The sequence below is a fragment of the Electrona antarctica genome (genome assembly GCF_951216825.1).
Source record: "Electrona antarctica genome assembly, chromosome: 20".
Taxonomy (NCBI): Eukaryota; Metazoa; Chordata; class Actinopteri; order Myctophiformes; family Myctophidae; genus Electrona; species Electrona antarctica.
Window position 1 is genome coordinate 34,824,196 of NC_136801.1, and position 23,117 is coordinate 34,847,312.

General features: G+C 42.8%; 1 protein-coding gene across 1 annotated transcript; it reads right to left on the minus strand.

Annotated features, from left to right (window-relative positions):
* Positions 1-1,830: 1,830 nt before the first annotated feature.
* LOC306913563 (uncharacterized protein) lies at positions 1,831-7,974 on the minus strand. The gene is made up of 5 exons (XM_079490312.1): positions 7,753-7,974; positions 5,536-6,456; positions 5,276-5,415; positions 4,407-4,519; positions 1,831-2,500 (listed from the first exon to the last, which is right to left on the minus strand). Exons 1-5 carry the CDS (start codon positions 7,952-7,954, stop codon positions 2,329-2,331), a joined length of 1,548 nt encoding a protein of 515 aa, XP_079346438.1. The 5' UTR covers positions 7,955-7,974; the 3' UTR covers positions 1,831-2,328.
* Positions 7,975-23,117: the final 15,143 nt, after the last annotated feature.

Consider the following 23,117-nt stretch of genomic DNA (forward strand, 5'->3'; position numbering starts at 1 on the left):
GAAGTATATCTTTTTTTCTATTGGAAATCTCACAGGGTCATCTTAGAATCACGTCATATAAGAACGGTGTTCCAAAAATAAACGGACCACCCTGGCGATTCTGTCGGGGATGTGACTGTCGTTTCTGACAGTGAGTTACATTCGATAACGTCCGTGATTGGAGGAAAACTAGTGGTCTGTGATGTGTCGGAGTTCAAAGTGATTAATAGAGTGATCTCAGCCTAAATATGTAGTTAAGCCGTAACTTTCTATCATCTCGCCCCGTGATGAGTTGGAGTAGGAGTTTGTTTGTACAAACAATTGCCGATCTACAAGCTCGCGATGCAACACTTTACTTTCCTAGATTGACTTGTTTTTCGCCGATTCAGCTGAGTCGGCTGAATCGGACTTGACAACGCTCTGCTCGCTCGCTGGTGCCTCGGTCAAACGTTTGGCGCTTTGTCACATTTGTCCCAAGAAGTCACGGTATGCATTTAAGGCCCAAACTACACCAGCTGCAACTCCTTGCAACTAGTCACAACTCCTTGCAACAAAACAAACCACACCAATGCAGTTGCATGTTGCAAGGAGTTGCATGTCAACCCCATGGTGTGGTTAGGGTTTTAGGGAGTGAGTGTGTGTATTTTCCTCACATTTTTTGCTATTACTCCTCCAGATTCTGTCCAAATATCCCGCAAATCGTTACACACTATGCCTATGTGTTCAAGATGGATCTGTCCGATATTTCATATTGCATCCTAATTGGCTAACATTGGCTTTCAAAGTTTGCAGGATTGGCCCATTATGAACAAAACACCTCAAATCATGAACGCAGCTTGCAATTTACGTGAAATTTTTCACGCACTTTCCTACTAGGCTGAGGAATATATCCCACCCTTTTCAACAGGACAGGCAACAGGTGGACACATTTTTGGAACAAAATGCCTCAAATCATTCAAATGCCATTTGAAGAAATGGCACCCTTTTCACATTGGCCTATTATAGCGCCACCAGGAGGCCACAACCTGACCTGCCCTGGTGGAGACCTGTGCCCCGAGAGGCACTTTATCTAGTTATTTATATATTTTAGGGGCCAAGCCCGAAGGGACATTGATCCCTTATTGTATTTGTCTGTTTGTTTCTTCTTCCGCCAAAAATTGCAGTTGGGAAGTTGGGACCTTCTCCTTTGTTCCCCCCAGTCCTAAGACATGTGAGAATGGTCCAGTGAAGAAAATAAAATAGTCCATTGTGGTGTATGGGATTTTCACCATGAAGGTACTGAAAGACCCACCCACCTCAGACGTCAACATTTTGAAAATTGCAAAAATATTATTGTCTGGGTGAAAATCAGTGTTTAGTGTTCTAGGGTTAAATTACATTTTTGCATTAGACTGCATGGTCGTCAGTCTACCACTAGATGGCATTAATGCGACATGCTCTTTGCACCAATGTTGCAGGTCTTCAGAGCCAGGGATAAAAATGGACATTAACGGAATAATAACTTTAATTGGATCTATTTTGATTTCAGAGACTTTTAGTTTAATTTGAACCATGATGTCACAACACTTTACTTGGTGTTTTAATTCCTCAGCTCAATCAAGGCTCAGTAAAATCTCATGATGTAATTGGTTAAGACACGCAACTCATTATAGAATTGTTTTAAATTAATTAAACTCATTATAGATTGGCATTTGTCTTATCATAAATACAACCGTATATCAGAATGTGTTGCATTCTATGTTATGGAAGTGTAATTTGATCAGAATGTGTTGCATTCTATGTTATGAAAGTGTAATTTGATTATACATTTAATAATAGTAATAAGATAAGTATCATTCGTATCACTGTATATCCATGGGAAACTTTATTTATTAAAGACACAAACTTTACATCAAACACGCTAAACCCAAACTAGTGAGAATATCAGATCTACAAGATCACAACTTTCACCACTTCTTCAAATGCGTGCTTATATATTTATTATATCTTTGATTTTGTATTTATTTATGCAATTATTTTGAAAATGGTTTGATAAATGAAAATAAACATTTTTTTCCCCTTAAAGTAGCTATTAGCAATAATATGTAGGGATGCACGATTAATCTGCTGTTCATAACAAATACATTTTAACACTAGTAATTAGCTGAAATCAATGATATATCAATGTTGGGATATTAACCTGCGGGCCGCATTAAGTGATGGTGGGGGTTGCATGTGGCCTCCAGGCCGCCTGTTGCTGCTGGAATGCTTTTCTAGTCTACTTCATTATAACACGCCCAAGTCATGCAAAAGAAAAAGGAAAACCCCGCCCAGTAAGGAAAAACCCCTCCCATTATGATATGTCAGAACTCAGAAGACGTTGAGTCTTTCACACATCCAGCGTGCCGTCACAGTGGAGCGAGAACATGGTCTGTCGTTCATCCATCCACCTTGAGTCATATCGGCATGACGGCGGACTGCAGCGCAGTTTTCACCCACACCACCTGTCATGTGGTTGTTAGGCTCACCACGTGCCCAGTACCTGTAGATATATAAAAAAAAAATCACACCCGTGTGAACTGAGTGGTGTAAGGTCTTATAGACTGATCAGCTGTGGTCTGACGTAATGTCTGACGTAATGAAATCACACCCGTGTGAACTGGGTGACCATAGCAACCATGCTCATTTTTTTGATACGAACAGACAGACAGACACGTAAACTAACAAAGCCAGTTGTAGGAGTGGTTTACACCACTCAAAAAGTGAAATATGGACACGAGTGTACCAATTTGAGTTCACTCTGTGTGCACTGAGGAACTTTGCATATACACTTACATGCCTGCCTGACACTTTTGGAGCAATATAAAGCTCCTTGTTTTGTGTTGTGTATTGTATATTTCAAGTTTTTAATGCAGTGGTTTTCAACCTTTTTCATATCAAGGCCCATTATTTATTCAGCCACGGACCACCATTTGATGATCCATGCTGTATTCATGTAGTACCATTATAGAAGATAAATGGCAAACGTTGACATTCCATCGACTTGTGTAATACAGATGTATTACGGCGCATGTTTCCACAAAGAACGCTTCTTACCCTTTTCTGCACAATGAACCCTTTTCTACACTAATTCAAACTTAGCAACGGCCAACTTTAAACGGTTACACGAGCATACAGCGGTTGTTTAGTCAGCCGCTTCCATGTTTATCAAGGAAGGTGTGCGCGTGCATGTCGAGTGAACTGAAGTCAGTTGGAAATGTTATTCTACTTTCGACCAGGGGAGGCGCCGGGGATGCGCTAAAGCTTTTCAACTTCCTTGAAAAACATGCTAAACAACCACTGTAACCGTGTAAAGTTGGATTTTCTTGGCCGATGCTAAGTTTGAATTAGTGTAAAACTTTTTTAGCCCTTCACTTTTTGAATTCATTGTGCAGAAAAGGGTAAGAAGCATTCCTTGTGGAAACATGCGCCATTTATGAACCGCGGTGGGTGTTACGTCATCTCGGAGCTACAGAATGAGCGTAGGGAGAGGGCACATATGGGGCTATAGTTGACTATTCAACTAGTCGACTAGTAAATCCACTAGTTGACCTTGCTGGTACTAGTTGACTTTTTGTAGGCCTCAAGATCAACTAGAATGCTAGATTATAGTCACCAATGTGCACAAATATTATTTAAAAAAAAATATATATATGTTTTTTTTTTTACATAATAGGTAGTTAAACAACTAGTCGACTAGGCAACTAGTCAACTAGTAAAAATCACTTGAAGTGAAAGCAACGGTGGACAAAGTGGTGGAAAGTAACTATCTACATTTACTGAAGTAATGTACAATTTTGAGGTGTTTGTGCTTTACTTGAGTATTTACAATTTCCAATACTTTTACTCCACTACACCTCAGATACAAATATTGTACTTTTACTCCACATGTACATTTTGTTGGCCATTTGAAAATAGCCGGTCTACAAGCTCACAATGCGTTTTATTATTAGGCCTATTATTGTTGTTGTTATTATTAGTAATTAACCTTAAGTGCTATTACGCCGTGTGGCCACCAGATGGGGTTGGGGCCAGTGCCAGACGTTTTTGGATAACCTCTCCAAAAAGCTACCAGATGTTTACACCAGTTTGAACAGGAACTGAAAGTTGGCTAGCTCACAACAGTCACCTGGGGCCTGTATATTAGCGTGATAGCTTTTTAAAATCATAACTAAGTCAAATTAAGCTCTAATCAAGCGCAGAATATCGCATTTTTTGCAGATGAGCCATTAATGCATATAAAGACGCACAGGATTATTGATCGCGGCCTGGAGCTAGCTAAAAATGCTTGATTATAATCAATCGCACATTAAACAAAACTCGCCTTTACGGCTATGGCAAGCTGGACAGAGTTAAGGTAAGCTTGTCTTTACGGCTACGTCACTTATCCTGTTATAGTAAGGTCTTACGTTGTTGTGCTCAGTGGTGTTCCATCCACCCACTTCCAGGTGCCTTCCTCGTCTTTGTCAGTCAGACCGATCCACAGGATGTCGTTTCTGGAAAACACACTCCCAACAAATTCCTGGACACAAAAACAAACCCTCTCAACAAAGTCCTGCACACAAACAAACTCTCTCAACAAAGTCCTGGACACAAACAAACTCTCAACAAAGTCCTGCACAAACTCTCTCAACAAAGTCCTGGACACAAACAAACTCTCTCAACAAAGTCCTGGACACAAACAAAAAGCTTGTGGTTTCTGAAGTACAACCTGTACACAATGTTGCGCCGGTCTCCCTGATTAAAAACGACGCTAAATTTTTGCACCTCGACGTTTACAAAGGCTGCCGACTGAGTGTGCATGGAACCGATCCTAGATGCATATCAATGGACCATTGTGTGACCTGTGTAGTTTAGGTGTTAATTAAGCGACGTGTGTGTGACGTCTTTAAAACCACCAATGCGACACTGACTGTATAGTACGGACTTTCCTGGTTAATATGGATGTCCGATATTACAGGCCGATATTTTGCATAAAAATGTAATTCATTTATCGGTTTAATTAATTAAAATGTCTACCGAATTTATGTTAATGTTTATTTTAATTTGGAAAACCTATAACATTTATGAATGCATCCAGCGGGGCATCACAATAAAAGTAGGCATAATATGTTAATTCCACGACCGCAAATATCGGTATCGGTTGATGTCTGCAACGAAAATTAGTAGTTGGACAATATCGATATCGGATATCGGCAAACCATGCGTATATTCCATTTATGTACACGCACGCACGCACGCACGCACGCACGCACGCACGCACGCACAAACACCATACCTGCTTTTCCTGGCTGTCTATGATGATCAGGTCGGATTGTCTGTCTCTACAGTCCTGTCTGCTGTCCTCCCAGGATTTGTACTCATTCTCAGCAGAGATGTAATAACACACACCGCCATCAAATGTCATTCCATAGGATTCTAACACAACAAAAATAATTATGTTAGCCACAGTTTTCTTTTTTGGATTTTCTCTACTTAATGACTTGATGAACAATCATGACATAACTTAATGCATAAAAACAGAAATGTCTCACTGACCACACAGCCTCCTCTTCAGGTCCGTACTGTTGCTACAGCTGGTCTGCAACTGGTCGAAACTGGTCTGTAACTGGCCATTCTGGGTATTCAAGTTGTCATATCTTCTCTGACACTGGTAATTCTCTGTAGTCAGGTTGCTGTGGCTGGTCTGCAACTGGTCAAAACTAGTCTGCAACTGGTCATTCTCTGTAGCCAGGTTGTTATGACTGGACTGCAACTGGTCGAAACTAGTCTGCAACTGGTCATTCTCTGTTGTCAGGTTGCTGTGGCTGGTCTGCAACTGGTCAACACTAGTCTGCAACTGGTCATTATCTGTAGTCAGGTTGCTGTGGCTGGTCTGCAACTGGTCAAAACTAGTCTGCAACTGGTCTTTCTCAGTAGTCAGGTTGTTATGGCTGGACTCCAACTGGTCAAAACTAGTCTGCAACTGGTCTCTCTCAGTAGTCAGGTTGTTATGGCTGGACTCCAACTGGTCACAACTAGTCTGCAACTGGTCAAAACTAGTCTGCAACTGGTCATTCTCAGTAGTCATGTTGTTATGGCTGGATTCCAACTGGTCAAAACTAGTCTGCAACTGGTCAAAACTAGTCTGCAACTGGTCATTCTCAGTAGTCATGTTGTTATGGCTGGACTCCAACTGGTCACAACTAGTCTGCAACTGGTCAAAACTAGTCTGAAACTGGTCATTCTCAGTAGTCATGTTGTTATGGCTGGATTCCAACTGGTCAAAACTAGTCTGCAACTGGTCTCTCTCTGCAGTAAGGCTGTTGTGACTGCTCCGCAAGTGGTCAAAACTAGTCTGCACCTGGTCAAAACTAGTCTGCAACTGGTCAAACATGTTCTGCAACTGGTCTTTCTCGTTCTTCACGTTGTTATGGTTAGTCTGCTGGTCCTGTAGCTGTTCTTTCTTCAATTTACAACCTGTAAGAACAGAAGGAGAATCAATCATAATAACAAGCAGCTATATAGAGGGTATGCGCGTGACATCATCATACCAGGAAGTTATGCGGGAATGCGTACCGAGTGGCAAAAAACTACTTTCTGGCCTTGACAGCCGATACATCCAAACAGAAAAGTCCTATTTCATTGCATGAAATGACTTTAAACATTACATTCACTTTGTCACCTGATCTGCCATTCACTTTATGCATGCGCATACCCTCTATTCACACTATGGGACCTATTTTGCGTGTGGTAATGTGTGGGTGTGTCTTATTTAAGTAATGGCAAATGCTACAAATCGAGGTGCCTCAATGTGGCTGCAGAGTGTTGGACACTGCTGGTTAATTAAGCCATTGCTCGGCCAATTCTCAAGAGATTGTCATAATTCACTATAACATGTGAAGTGTCTGGTATGTCATTGGGGTGTATCAACTATGATTTGATTATCCCTCCATCAAATGCTATAGGTTGAAATGTAGCCGAATTATCGGGCGGCGGGCACACGGTAGTGACGGTACGCATGCATGCAGTGGCCAGTCCGTATCAATCCATCCATCTATATCCGCAGGGGTTCTCAACCCGTGGGTCGCGACCCCTCGGGGGGTCGCCAAATTATTTTAGGGGGTCCCCAAATTATTTAAAAAAATATATATATATATATATATATATATATTATTTTTTTTAATTTAATTTTCACTTTTTTTCAAAAATAGCAGTGATGCTTGCGGAACTCGACTTCGTCTCGTTCCTCACCGCATCCCTGTCGTGGCAATAATCACGTTAACCCACACCCTCGAGTGTAATATTGCTTAATTATTTAACAAACTAGACCTGTACGTCTGTTTTGTGGTGGTTCTGGAGAACCTTGGGTCCGACCGACTGTGGGGGTGTGGAACGTGTGTGTCGAATGTGAAGTCGGTGGGTCAAACGGTTCTCGAGTTACGTGCATTACAACCGTACACGCACGCACACACGCACGCACACAGACACGTGGCGCATTTATAGTAGGATATTCCTTAAAAAAAACAAATTTTGAAGCTGGGAAAACCATTCTCACCATGTGATAATCCAGTCAAAAAAATAATCCTGTGGGTGTATGGGATTTTCTTATCACTAAACACGGGTGAAATTCACCCAAACACCTCAGACATCGACAACATTAAGAAAAATACACAAATATACAGTAATTGTCCGGGTGAAAATCAGCCGTGTTTAGTGTTCTATAGGTTTAAATCACGCGTTTTGTACAAGCATCAGCATCTCGACCATCCTTACCCGTGTTTTGGTGGTGCTCGTCGCTCAGCTCCACCGCCGTGCCTTGGTCCTGGTGGTGCTCGAAGTCGAAGCTCAGTTCCACCGCCGCCCCGTGGCTCTCCAGATTGTTGACGGTCAGCTGGAGCTGCGCGTCGGCCGGCATGGCCTCGGCCTCGCTCAGGCAGAAGAGGACGAGTAGCAACGCTCTGCAGTAAGCCTCCATGCTGTCTCTCTCTGGGGCAGGACAGCATTTCTTATATAGTCTCCAACCTTTTTTTTTCTTTTTCCACATTGTTGAACAACGGAATGCGATGATTTGATTGGCTGAGCATGTGATGTACAGTATCTCACAAGTGAGTACACACCCCATCTTTTCATGAGACACTGAAGAAATGACACTTTGATACAATGGGAAGTAGTCAGTGTACAGCTTGGATATTGTGGAATCTCGATGTGTGTGTGTGTCGCCTCGGACGGAGCAGGAGAAAGAACAAAGAAAAACCCGTGATGATGGTCTCATGACATTCGCATTTATTTGTTAAACACGAGAGTCAGGGTCGTAACAGAACATGCATGTGAAAAGTACACGCTGTGGTCTGTCTCTTATTAGCCTCCGGTCCAAATTGAGAATAAGTCGATACAGCCCTGAATGTTGACATTACATGGTATTAAATACTCAAGATTCGCCTCCTCCCAGAAGGTCCCTCCCCTCTCTGGGCATAAACACTTCCTGACTTCTAACCAATGAGGTCTGAGCCTGGCTTCCTGTTAGAGGCGGGCATTTCTAGACAAAAGGCAAGTCTTATGGTAAACATTTGTTCCATTGGTGAAATGAGAATACTTTTAACGGAGCAAGAAATAATACCACAATAATGAATTAAAGGTACAATGAAGATATAAACCTAACGGAAATATATGAACAGAACTATATGAAACTAAACAGAATTATGAAACTAAACAGAAGTATATAAAACTGAACTGACTATATTTAAGAAATGAATGAGCTTGATACATAACACTATATTCCTGAAATACCCTGTGTTAAGAGTACATTTTAGATTAGTTACTGAAGGCACTCATAGTTTAGTAACCAGTCTATATATTCGTTTCCTAGCGTTTATCTTTATTCCATAATAACAGAAGAGTGTTTTAAGACTTTTTAAGAAAGTCAATCCAACTTAGAAATATAGAAAGTTAAAGTCAACATGCATTGACTCAAGCCGAAATAAGATACTGCAGTAAAACTAGCCGTCTGCTTCACACCTTCTGTGGGCTTCAAACAAACTTAGAACAAAGGGATTTGCATCCTGTCCTTGTAAGGTGTTGCTAGCTCAGACGTTAACAATAGCCCCTTTTGGTCATGGTAAATAGGATACTTTACTCATGGTAAATAGGAGTCGTCTAAAATCTCCACTTTACTTCAATGAAACCCCAGTTTGTAGCAGTCTAATTTTATCATTGTATGTCCAGGTAGTTATAATATATGTTTATATGATTCATAATTTACCACAATATCATTTTATTTACCCCTCAATATAACAAAAAAAAACACAGACATTAATTCCAAACTGCTGGCAACAAAAGTGAGTACACCCTTAAGTGAAAATGTTCAAATTGGGCCAAAGTGTTGATATGTTGTGTGGCCACCATTACTTTTTAGTTCACCAGAGCATCACAGGTTGCCACTGGAGTCATCTTCCACTCCTCCATGATGACATCAGGGAGCTGGTGGATGTTAGACACCGTCTCCACACCTTAGCGCAAAACGGTCTTAAGCTGCGCACTTCTTAAGCTGCGCGCAGCTTAAATTCCGAGTTTTTAGACAGCTGGTGGATGGAAATTAAGCTCCACCTCCGCTGAAGACTTGAGCGGAGGAGAGCGTTTCCGGGAATCTGGCCGTCGCGCAAGTCTTCGGCGGAGGTGGAGCTTAATTTCCATCCACCAGCTGTCTAAAAACTCAAGCTTTAAGCTGCGCGCAGCCGAGAACGTGGGCAGCTCTTTCGACCGTGTGGCAGCGGCTAGAGACCTTGCACTCCTCCACCTTCCGTTTGAGGATGATCCAGAGATGCTCAATAGAGCGTCGCAGTCCCACCCCCTACCATGGACCAGGAAATGAATCCCAATGCATTTTTCCCATAGACATTTCAAAAAGTATTTATTTAAAGACGGTTACGCCGCGGACAAAGCCAACTCGAGTCGTGACAACTCATGACAACACAAACAATATTTTGGACCAAACAAATAATTACAAAAAAGAAAAACAACAAGAAAAGTGTTGTAACCTGCCGTTTTTTTCTTCCTTCTAATTATTTGTTCGGCCCAAAAAATTGTGTTTGTTGTCATGATTTGTCACGACTCGAGTTGGCTTTGTCCGCGGAGTAAACGTCTTTAAATAAATACTTTCTGAAATGTCTATGAGGAAAATGAACGGAGAATCATTTCCTGGTCCATGGTAGGGGGCGGGACTGCGACGCTCTATAGGGTTTAGGTCTGGAGACATGCTTGGCCAGTACTTCACCTTTACCCCCAGCTTCTTTAGCAAGGCATTGGTCATCTTGGAGGTCTGTTTGGGTTCATTATCATGTTGGAATACTGCCCTGCGGACCAGTGTCCAAAGGGAGGGGATCATGCTCTGCTTCAGTATGTCATAGTACATGTTGGCATTCATGGCAATGAATTGAGAATATATGAAAGTTTCACTTTTTGAATTATTTTACGGGAGAAAATGAACTTTTACACAATATTCTAATTCATTGAGATGTAGCTGTATATATAGCTTTTATCCAAAGTGCTTTACATAGATTGTGCATTACATTCACCCATTCACACACTCATTCACACACCAATAGTGGTGGAAACCATGCAAGGCACCAACCTGCACATCGGGAGCAGTTAGGGGTTCAGGTGTTGCGAGCATGAGGTACCTGGAAAAAAAGAGACCGAGGTTGACGTGTCTTATGATAAGGAGGTTTTGGGGAACATGACCAAGCAAGAGCTAATGGAGGTAGCCGCCGATAATGGCATCTCAGTGAAGGCGGCAGACCTTAAGCCAGCCATGCTGGCTATAATTAGGAAGAACCTGTGCGAACGTGGCAAGTTAACTATGACAACTCGGGGTGCACAAGTGAGTACGTCTGGTAGGTCAGGTGAGGAACCGGAAGCAGCAGCGGAAGGGCCCCTCCCCGGACCCTCCAGACACCCTGGGGAGTCTGGAGTCTTGTGACATGCAGTGTCACAATTGTTTGATGCAGAGATTCCTTGATCAGTGGTGAGACAGACAGACAGACAGACAGACAGACAGACAGACAGACAGACAGACAGACAGACAGACAGACAGACAGACAGACAGACAGTTCATGGGGTGGTGCCAAATTTGCATCAATTTGCAATTTGCGTCACACCTTCCTTGATCACTCATCATGTAGGACTACATATTTGTTTTGACACTCAGGTTGTTATTCAACACATAAGCTTCACTAACTATTGAAGCCACCTTGTTGCCAAACAAACACATATCAGGTAGAACTAGATCTCCTGTCTTGAACTGACACTGTCCTTTGAAAATAATAATTATTATAGTATGGCATGTATATGCATACACCCAAGAGGAGAACAACCTAGCTCTATCCTACGGGGACAGGGGCAGCAGTGGGCGATCGGTTTGCGGAGCGGTCTTGATACCGGAAGGTCGCCAGTTCGTATCCCCGGACCGGCACGTTAAAATTACCACCGCTGAAGTGCCCTTGAGCAAGGTATTGAACCACTACCATGAAATGTTCTATGAGCAGGGCCTGGCTGTAAACTAGTATCTGATGCTTAGTCCAGTTACCCTGGGTAAATATAGTAACTTTGCTTTGCTTTGCTTTGCTTACCTACCCCATTTTGGTAGGGTCCAGCACCGTGTCCAATGAAACCGTGGGGACATGCATAGCCTACTCCTTTTTTAATATACACACTCACTCACCTTTGCAACTAAAAGTGTGTGCGCAACAGTTTCAGGAAAAATTGTCACATTTTTCCGTTTGTCAAGTAGCCCATTGTCGCAGAGCAATGTCTGTCTATGGAGCTCCAACAAAAGTCCTAGCATGACCTTTCTATGGTCATGCTAGGACCACATTTATTATGCCCTCAGAGACCCTCACAGTCTCCGAGTCAGACCGCACCAGTTGGGCTGGGACCTTGAACTCTATAGTAATACCTGGCTTGAACCCTAATGGCCCCTACACACTGTAGGAGTTTTAAAGTTGTCGGCGAGTCATCAGATCGTTATGTATTTCACACTACAGGAGTCTTTTTTTTTTTAAATCGACTGTCATTATATCGTTGTGGCTTTACACTAAACGATTGGTCGCTGATTAGGCATCACGCACTGCAAGAGTTCACCAAGATGCGATCCAGACCCGGTACATAATAGGCTACATCATTTGTTTTTTATTCCAATTCATTTTGACATCTCACGCACGTGCATAGGATATCGTGATACAAGCGCGAGACCGACACAGACGCCTCTCTCTCTGATCCGTGCATGCCACACACACAGGAATAGCCAGGCTACACGGCGAAATGTTTGTGACAGGCAGCGTGTAGGCTACGGGGCTGCAGCGAGACATGACGTTAAATCTTGATTTTCATGAAATAACTCTCCGTCTCTCTCCGCACGCACACACACATACACACACGCACACACACACACAGAGAGAGAGAGAGGGCACAAGGTCCAAAAGTTTGCCGCTGGGGCAAGCTTTTCCGGGAATCTGGCCGACAGGGCAATCTGCCGCGTGGGTGGAGCTTCATTTCCATCCACCAGCTGTCTAAAAAAACGGAAATGACGCAAGACACAGCTTCTTCTGTCCGTGCATGGAATCTAAAGTGTGCTCAGACCCAGACAGTGTCAGTGAGCACAGCTGTCCTGTGCTCTCATTGGCTGTAATACAGGACTTCTCTGGACGCGATCGCCACCCATTTCATATTGTACGATGTCCAGTCGACGACAGAGCCAAATATCAACCCTGCTTGATATTCAGAACCGGTCGGGAAGGCGTGGGCGAGCGCTTTTATCGGCGCTATATCTTCTCGCAGAGCCTTTCACACACAGCGAGCAAAACCTCGGCGATCAAAGCCCGATCTTGCGTCACATCGGGAGTTTTGTCGGCGAGCGCCAAAAATGGTCCCCGACAGCATAATCGGAGCAAATATCATGCAGTGTGTACGATAAGTTGGGCTGGGACCTTGAACTCTAGTAAGTTGGGCTGGGACCTTGAACTCTAGTAAGTGGGGCCAAGATCTTGAACCCTAGTAAGTTGGGCTGGGACCTTGAACTCTAGTAAGTTGGGCTGGGACCTTGAACTCTAGTAAATGAGGCCAATTAAGACCTTGAACTCTAGTAAATTGGGCTGGGACCTTGAACTCGTGTAAATTAGTGTGTTTTGGTTCACACCTGAGGCGAGCTTCAAAGGGTTAGAACAATGGAATTGGCTGAGAACCTCTAGTGAAGGAAGATTCTCAGACCAAGCTCTTGCTAGACAATGTGTCTCCACACAAAATATCCTAGTAGTCGAATAAACACAGTGACATAATTACATAGCCTAATTATGAATATTATGGATTATGGACACCACACTCATCATAAATACAACCGTACATCATCAGAATGTGTTGCATTCTATGTTATGGAAGTGTAATTTGATCAGAATGTGTTGCATTCTATGTTATGGAAGTGTAATTTGATCAGAATGTGTTGCATTCTATGTTATGTAATTTGTGTAATTTGATTATACATTTAATACTAGTAATAAGATAAGTATCATTAGTATCACTGTATATCCATGGGAAACTTTATTATTTATTAAAAAAGGCCAAATCGACATTAAAAAAGGCATTTTTTTTAAATAAATGTTAATAAATGCTTTATAACAGGTCGTTATTGTAAAGTGCTACCTTAAAATCTTATTCAGCTGTGAGCGGATAGATAGATAGCTAACTGTTAATACATACTTCATGTGCCTCTGTGCTTGAATGTTTATCCAAAAAAGTCCAGAATGTATAGACTGTAAACAACGCATGCACATATAAACTTAATCAGTCAAGGTCATACACCTGAGTCTGACATGTTGTTTTTTTATTTAGTGCCATTAATGTTGATATTACAGGCCTAATATGACTATCAAGTAAATAAAAACACATGCACTTCATCTCAAAACGGTTGCCTATACGCCTGTCCTATAGTCTAGGGCAGGCCTATGCATGCCTTTGTAGGCCTAATGGTTGGAAAGCTTCCTCCAAACTTGAATAAAAAGCACACCAACTTTATAGGAAAACAAACCTCTGCTGTTCTGCTGATTTGTCAAATCACAATGACATCCTGTTTTGCCATTTTATTTGCAAGCACATATACACAGTCAGTCACCTATTGCATTGAAACATTTCTGGTTTCACACATTTTTGTAAAACACAAGAGAGTAATCAAACGTGGGTGACACATCTTTGGTATAAGCCTAGCAGTTGAGACAAATAACAGTCTAAGAAGTCGATAATTTATTCTGACACCTCCCCGAAAAGGCATAGCTGTCCTGACCCCTAATCCATCATTTATTTATATATTATGGATAATTAGTGTGGGCTTAGACTAGTGTTATTCAGCTCAAGTAACTGCATGTCATCTGTCATGCCTGGCTATATGCCTACAGTCTTTGTAAACATTAGGCCTACATCCTGATCTGATGCTGCAGCTGAACACAAGGTAGGCCTAGGCCTACACAGTGCGGCACTGCGCCTGATGTTCTGTCGCCGCGGTACAGGAATATTGGCTATACGGCTATTTGCGCACGCCTTGATTGACAGGTCAATGATAACTCGTCGTCCGATCCTTTCCACTTTTATTTTACAGATGTTTACAGATAAATAGCTTTAACAGATACATTGTTTTAAACACCGTCACCAGTCCTGGCAGTCCATTACATTACACAGACCGGTCAGAGTTCACGCCAATGCGGCAAAGCCGACATCACACACACCTGCACGCACGCACGCACGCACGCACGCACGCACGCACGCACGCAAACAATTTTTCTTGTTCTCTATAATGCAATGCAATCTTATCTTTTTAGCATAGGCTTCAAAGAAGTGCCATCATGACTTTACAAATGTTTAACAAGAGGAAGTATAGGCCAATAGCCTATACGATTATTATTGATGCTAAAAGTTTTAGTTAAAGCATTAACTATTAGCATTAGTTAAAAATAGCATTTAATTGAACTGCAGTGACATGATTGACGTCTGTCTGTCTGTCTGTATGTCTGTCTGTCTGTCTGTCTGCCTGCCTGCCTGTCTGCCTGTCTGTCTGTCTGTCTGTCTGTCTGTTGGTGGGATAAAGTAGACATTTTAAGCAGTTACCATTACTTATAAGAGTGTGCACCCCTGTGCTTAGCAAGGTCACAGAGAGACAGAAATATTTCTATATAGTGTCTGAAAAAGTAGAGACACGTCAGAGTTCTCCAGGTCAGACGACCTCTCTGGCCTGCTTCAAGGGGCGCCCCGACCAACGGACTGATATGATCCAATCTAATTCTCCAGGTCAGACGACCCCTCTGGCCTGCTTCAAGGGGCGCCCCGACCAACGGACTGATATGATCCAATCTAATTTGTGATGTGTGAATAAAGTATCCCGGGCAATCATTAAAATATGCCAGTTCTTATAATTCCATGACTTATGTTTACAGCCTGTTTATTGGACTATCAGATAATTCTCGCACGATAACGAAGCATCACTATCTATCTATCTATCCGCTCACAGCTGAATAAGATTTTAAGGTAGCACTTTACAATAACGACCTGTTATAAAGCATTTATAAACATTTATTTAAAAAAAATGCCTTTTTTAATGTCGATTTGGCCTTTTTTAACATTGATTTAGAGGAATACAGACATCCCACCCTAGAAAATAAAATCACACCCATGTGAAGTGAGTGGGGGGAGGGGGGGGGGGGGGGGGGGGGGTTCAGACCCACAGGATCGAGCCCAGGGTGTTACCATGCATGTTAGGGGCCCCGGGGTCCCCGGAACATCCAGACCCCCAGGAACATGCCCGGGGGAACGGGGCCGGTTCCGGTGTGCCACCCAGAGTCAGAAACGGTTGAGAAATGACAGAGCTACCGTGTCGGGGTCCCACTTCTGTACTGTACTGGCACACCCAAAATCATCATAAATACATGCAGTTAATATGTGCGTGTGTGTTTGTGTGTGTGTTAGGTTGCGCACAGGTGGTGAAAAACAACCATGATGTTTTCGTGCTCAGACCCAGCCAGCCAGCCAGCCATGCCAGCCACACACATAGCTCCATAAGGGAGTGGTTGGACCACTCAAAAAATCATACATATTTGTGGATATTTTTTCCTTTTTTTTTGCTTAATTATAAACTGCAAAAGAAAATGATATCTGCATATGATGCTAAATAATAACCCACATTTTGTCCATGTGTGCCCAGCATGTCTCCTATTAAATATCCATATCGGTTTATATAAAAGTCAGACTTTTAAAAACGTTTTCTGATCTGATGCAGGACAATGTCACTGTGTTGGCACATTCATTCACCCCATAACCTCAGTGGAAATTGGGGAATATGTTGTGAAAAAAAAATTCTAAATTTGGGAAAATGCCTTATTTTTTACATTTTCTTATTTCATGATTTCCCCATGCCCACACACCTGTGGGCACTCTCTCTCTCTCTCTCTCTCTCTCTCTCTGCCTCCCCAGAGAGAGAGAGTCCCCCTATCTCTCTCTGCCTCTCTCTCTCTCTCTCTCTCTCTCTCTCTCTCTCTCTGCCTCCCCAGAGAGAGAGAGAGTCCCCCTATCTCTCTCTCTCCCTCCCTCCCTCTCTCTCTCTCTCTCTCTCTCTCTCTCTCTCTCTCTCTCTCTCTCTGAACAGAACTAACGACGAGTCGCGATGCGGCCCCTCTCCTCACACACACACACACACACACACACACACACACACACACACACACACACACACACACACACACACACACACACACACATGAGGACTTATGTGCGCACTGGCACCGTTCCTCATCTCGCGCAAGAGACGCCAGAGAGATAGTCACTTAGGCTACTCACTTGTTGTGGAGGCTATTGTTTTCCATAAACATTTCCATGCGTCACAGTCAGGGACCTGCTGACGATTTGGTGGTTCACTATAGTTACCCTACTGCAGTCTGCTGCCTGCATATAACAGCGCTGCATTATCTCATGCAGATCGGCTACTTTGCCGTTGGGGAGGACGCACATATGCGCGCGCGCTATTACGCGGCGGAGCCGCGGAGAACATTGAGAGCCGACTTGGCTTTTTTGGCACATTATATGCCCCCCCTCGCCGTGCGTATTGTGCGTGCGTGAGAAATGGGAGGTGTGGCGTGGCCACATTGCGTGACTGTCACTCTCAAAGTGTGAGAATTGGCAGCATTGCCGTTTACAAATGTTGAACACTATACGATTATTATTGATGCTAAAAGTTTTAGTTAAAAATAGCATTTAATTGAACTGCAGTGACATGATTGACATCTATCTATCTATCTATCTATCTATCTATCTATCCGCTCACAGCTGAATAAGATTTGAACAGGTGCAATCAAAAGTGTGCAAGGAAGCACATTTGGCTATCTATTATTATCATCATATAGGTTCATTACATATTCATATAGGCTATGAGGTTGTAGATCGGCTATCTGCACCCACACAGTGCGTAGCCATAACGCATCATTGAATAATGCGTTATTTTATCGATTAATTTAATTCTAAATTAATTATCTATTATCTTAGTGCTGAATCCGATTGCAATGTATGCAATGGCTATCATTGCATCACACCCACACACCCAGCACTATATAAAGATATCGCTTAGAAATGTATTGTAAATAAATAAATTAAAACAATAAATGAATGTATTGTCTCCTCCGGTGACAATACACAGGACTGAAAAAAGATAGGCGATATGGAAACAAGGATAAGAACAGATATGATCAGGCACAAAGCATTATTGTCTTGATGTTGTATTGTGTTTTTGTTTCTGTATAATAAAGTAGGCCTAGGCTATTAAAAAAAGGGCGATCATCATAATCAATAATCATAAATGGGGTGCACCGGGAGATCCACGGCCGCGTCCGACGGACCCGTCCTGTTCCGACGGTCCGTCCCGCACGCAAGATTGCTGTAGGCTACTGTACAGTACAGTACTGTGCTAATCTGTTAGCCCTACAGTCGGCTAGCTAAAAACATATTGGAAGCTTCCGGATCGGTTCCGGGTGTGTTAGAACTACAAGCGGAAAGAGGACTTAATTTTCCATTCATGTAGACGAAAGACAGATATTGGAAATTGAAAAAGGGCATTTTTGGATTTTCGATTTTCGATTTCAGAATACTTGTTATCTTGGCAAGAAGTTGTGTTTAACAAAAAAGAAAAACGCGATTTGAGTCAATTTTCGTTTTCCATCCTTGTAGTTAAAAAGCTGATATTGAAAAACAAGACAATTTTCGATTTTCAATTTTGGGACACCAGAATTATAGTGTTGTGCACCACAAGATGCTCAACAGACCGCTCAGGCTTACAATACTCACAATATTAACATACACCAAGATGGCTACAGATATTGATTGTCCAGCAGTGTTGATTTTGACACAAATCTTTGTCTTTTGAGGTCATTTAGTTTTAGTCACATTTTAGTCATCTGAAAAGTTGTAGATTTAGGGCCTTATCTTGCCTGCCCTTATCCCTCAACTTTTTCGCTATTTTTTACTATTTTGAAAAAAACATTTTAAAATAGTTCAACTAGCCGATCTACATCTACACACTGTGAGCTTGTAGATCAGCTATTTGAACTATTCTAGGGATAAGGCTAAAGGGGTGGCGCAAGATAGCCCTTAGTCTAATTTTAGTGTACTAAATGTCATAAGATGCAAGTCAACTAAATCTACAGTTGATTTTGCCAACAAAACATATGTTGGCAGGCCTTGATAGCGCCGTAATGCAAGATTGTACGCTGCATGCTGAAAATAGCAGATCTACAAGCTCACAACGTGTAACGCTGCAACTCGTTGTGAACTAGCTCGTAGATCCACTATTTTAATACAACATAATCTGTCAGTAAGTTTGACATGCAGTATGGATTTAGAAAGAACAACTTATTCAAGTATTTCACACATCTAAAGTCACACTGTTATACAATGGTACTAATACAAAGCACACAAATTGATCAAACATGTCAAATTCCCACTATAGGAATTCACATCCAGGTGAAGATAATAGACATTTTACCTTCTTCTGCACAGGAGAAAAGACGCTGCTTCTTCACAAAACACCTGTGTGGAGTGTGGAGTGTCTGAGCTCATCTGAGGTCGTTGTCAGTTTGTCACGCCCTCAAAAGAAGAAAGAATGAACCTATGCATGATGGGACAATATAACTGACAGTCATAAAAGATAATTATGTATGATGAGTGTTTAATGCAGGGCATGGCGTGATTAATAGGAATGCAGTGTCACAATAGTTTGACGCAGCCTCCCCCTGGCCAGCCGGGGCGCCTGATGGAGTTTTCGTCAGTGGAAAAAGGTAGTCGACGAACATTTTTCGTCTTAGTTTTAGTCGTCATAGCTTCGTTTTCATTTAGTTTCCATTTCGTTTTCGTCAGTGGAAAAAGGTAGTAGACGAACATTTTTCGTCTTAGTTTTAGTCGACAAAAACAACACTTCCTACTTTTGGTGCTTTTAACCCATTCTGGACGGGAACGACTTTTGGTGTTTTGAGCATTATGTTATAACTTTAGCTATTGAAAAATAGCAGAGCTACAAGCTCATATAGCACTCTGCTATTTTTTGAAAAATCATGAAAATTTGGCGCAGATCTTTGAATATATATTCCTTCAGAGCAAACGTTTTTAACTCAAATCTTTGCTTCTGGAGGCGTTCCTGGAACAACATATTTTTAGATGGGGGTCGGCGGCCAATTTCATATATTGTTGGGGGTCGTTGACATTAAATAGTTTGAGATCCACTGATACAGAAACAGGGTTTTTCAGAAAACTGTCAGGATTTAGAAGACATTTGTAGAATCTGTTCTCAGGTTTAAGTACATTTTGATAGCAATACTTTTGTACTTTTATTCAAGTCAATTATATTTCTACAGTGCAGTAGTGATACTTGTGTTTATAATACAATACATAAACTATTTAAATATGGATGTCTCAACAAGCACAGTGAGACCACATGAATCAGATTCATTTTCATAATGTCTTTATTTATTTCTTTATAATATATATATATTTTTTTATAATTTTTTTTTACCTGCTCTGGTTGTCTTGCTTAATATGAATAAACATGATGTCAGTTCTTGGCTCTGTCTGCCCATTGAACAGGTGGAAGGAGGAGGAGGTCGGGTGGTGACAATAACAATTAAAGGATTATGCTTTTAATTATCGTGTGTGTGTGTGTGTGTGTGTGTGTGTGTGTGTGTGTGTGTGTGTGTGTGTGTGTGTGTGTGTGTGTGTGTGTGTGTGTGTGTGTGTGTGTGTGTGTGTGTGTGTGTGTGTGTGTGTGTGTGTGCGTGCGTGCGTGCGTGCGTGCGTGCGTGCGTGCGTGCGTGCGTGCGTGCGTGCTGTAACTGCATGGCTGTTAGGCATGTCTGTCACTCTGGTTACCTATACGTAACGAAGGTTACGTATAGGTAACCACGGTTATGTGAGCGATTGAATCACTCCAATATATGATAGTTCCTCCCCTAGGTGGAGCCATCCGATGACTTGGACTTAACGATGATTTCCATGCTATTACACGGGAAAGTGACGTGCGAGTGAGGCACCGCCTCCGAGGACACTTTGCCCCGCACGTCACTTCCCCTTCCTCGTGCCTTCTCCGAGGCGCGATAGATCTCCGCGACTAGATTGGAGTGATCAAATCGCTCACATAACCGTGGTTACCTACGTAACCTTAGTTATGAAGCTATATTGGATCACTCCAATATATGGTGGTACACTACCAGATCAGTCCATCAGTCAGAATCATCTATCAATGAGAACAAGAGCCAAGCCCTCCACGTGGAAGCGGCCAGCCCCAGCTCAGTCACAGAGAGGAGCCCACTGTCTCCGAAGGAGCAGAGGCAACCCCCAAAACAGCTTGTTCCAACCGATTCTCAGGGACCACATTGTCGCGGTAGAACCTGGTGAAGGCACTAGGCGACATCCAGCTGGCTGAGGCACAGATGTCTGAAAGGGGCACCCCTTTAAGCTGCGCCCAAGAAGTAGCCATGCCCCGAACCGAGTGTGCCACCACCACAGGCGGCAGAGCCTGCCTGGCCAAGCGGTAAGCACAAGCAATGGTATCAACACGCGAAAGCCTTTGGCCCAAGACTCTATCACCGTAGCATACGAAGAGCTGATCAGTCAGCCTGATCCCAACGTAAGCGTCCAAAGCCCTTACCAGGCAGAGGACGTTAGGAGCATCACCCGAGCCCTCCACATTCATGGAAGGGACGTATAGGCTGACAGGTGAAGAGGCTGATTCACATGTCCCACGGACAGAACCTTCGGCAGAAAGGAGGAATTGGGTCGCAAAGTCACACTGGCCTTACCAGGACCCATCTGAAGACACTCTGCTCTCACTGAGAGCGCATGGAGCTCACCAACCGCAGAGGTGACTGCCAAGAGAAACGCAATTTTCCATGAAAGGTGCTGAAGAGAGGCAGTATCCAGGGGCTCAAAGGGAGGCTTCCCGAGTGCTGAGAGCACCAAGCCAAGGTCCCAAGTGAGGACCTGAAGAGCCTTCGCTGGGTGGAGGTGCCTCACTCCCTTCATAAAGATCGACAGCAACGGGTCCTTGCAGCTGTCCATCAGGGCCATCAGAATTGCATGCAGAGATAGCGGCAACATACACCTTTAGTGTGTTAGCCGCCTTGACCTCATCCAGCAGTGACTGCTCGCTCGCATGTCACTTTCCCGTGTAATAGCACGGGAATCATCGGTAAGTCCGCTCGATGGCTCCACCTAGCGGAGGAACTATCATATATTGGAGTGATCCAATATAGCGCTACATAACCCGAAAGAGACCCCAAAATACGTGCGCGCGCGTGACGGCCCAGCTAGCCGTGGCCAGGCCCATCTTGGACTGCATTTCTGGCTGCGCCACTGGTGCATGCGCGTGTGAGTGCGTGCTTGCTTGCGTGCTATATATCTTTTTTTCAGGAAAAATAAAAAACTGATCCCAAAAAATGATATTTCACCGAAATCGTTTATAACAATTTATTTAACTTAGAATAGTCAGTTATGTAACACAAGAAGATTAAATAGAAATATTGCGACTGTAGGTCGCAGATAGCTCTGGTCCATAGCCTTCTACTGCTTCAGTATAAGGCTATGGGTCTTTCAGTTTTAAAGCTCACATCGAAATCAGACCAGCCTCTCATCTTTTGTGGAAATCTCACAAACGTTTGACCTACTCACCAATACAAAGACGGGTTGTGTCAATAGAAAGCCTACTTTCCTTAGTGGACGCACTCTGAGCCCCCCACCACACGTATAAACTGTACTTTTTGGCCAGAAAGGGATTTTTTTTCACCGGAGGAAAAAAATTCTCTATGAGTCAGTTCTCTGGGCAATATCGGTAGAGGGCGCAGCGGAGTAACTAAAAGTAATTGTTTTCCGGTGGAAACAAAATCCCCTTTTGGCCAAAAAGTACAGTTTATACGTGTGGTGGGGGGCTCAGAGTGCGTCCACTAAGGAAAGTAGGCTTTCTAATGACACAACTCGCCTTTGTTTTGGTGAGTAGCAAAAACGTTCTTTTTATTTACGCTAAAGAGGAGAGGCTGGTCTGCATTCATGCGAGCGGCGGAAGTTGAGAGTAACATAGCTCTAAATGAAACACATTTAGATCAGAGCTAGGTCGCAGATTACTATGGAAACATGCAAAACATGTCAGTCAATCCGTCACGCCACCATATACAGTATGGCCGTCAGTCCGTCACGCCTCGTAACATGCTCCATATATGGCTGTCTCCATATGAAGATCATGACACTGACCTCATCAAACCCTGGATAGCCATACATGGACAAGACAGGATCATCACCAGTGTAGAAGATCTGATCTGCGATCAGTTTGTCATGACGCAACCGTCATTGTGAAAGAAGTAGAGGGTATTTTCAGTTCCGTTTATTTGCATACATCGTCGACATTACATACAAGACATGCAAGGCCTGTCCGAACCACACTGACTTCTAATATAAAATTAAAGTTGAATAGTTCAAACAATATAAACATAATATGCTGTATGTGACTGATTATCTTACATACATTATTTATCTATAAAATATACCCCGCTCGAGTATATATTTTACATAAAATGCATGGC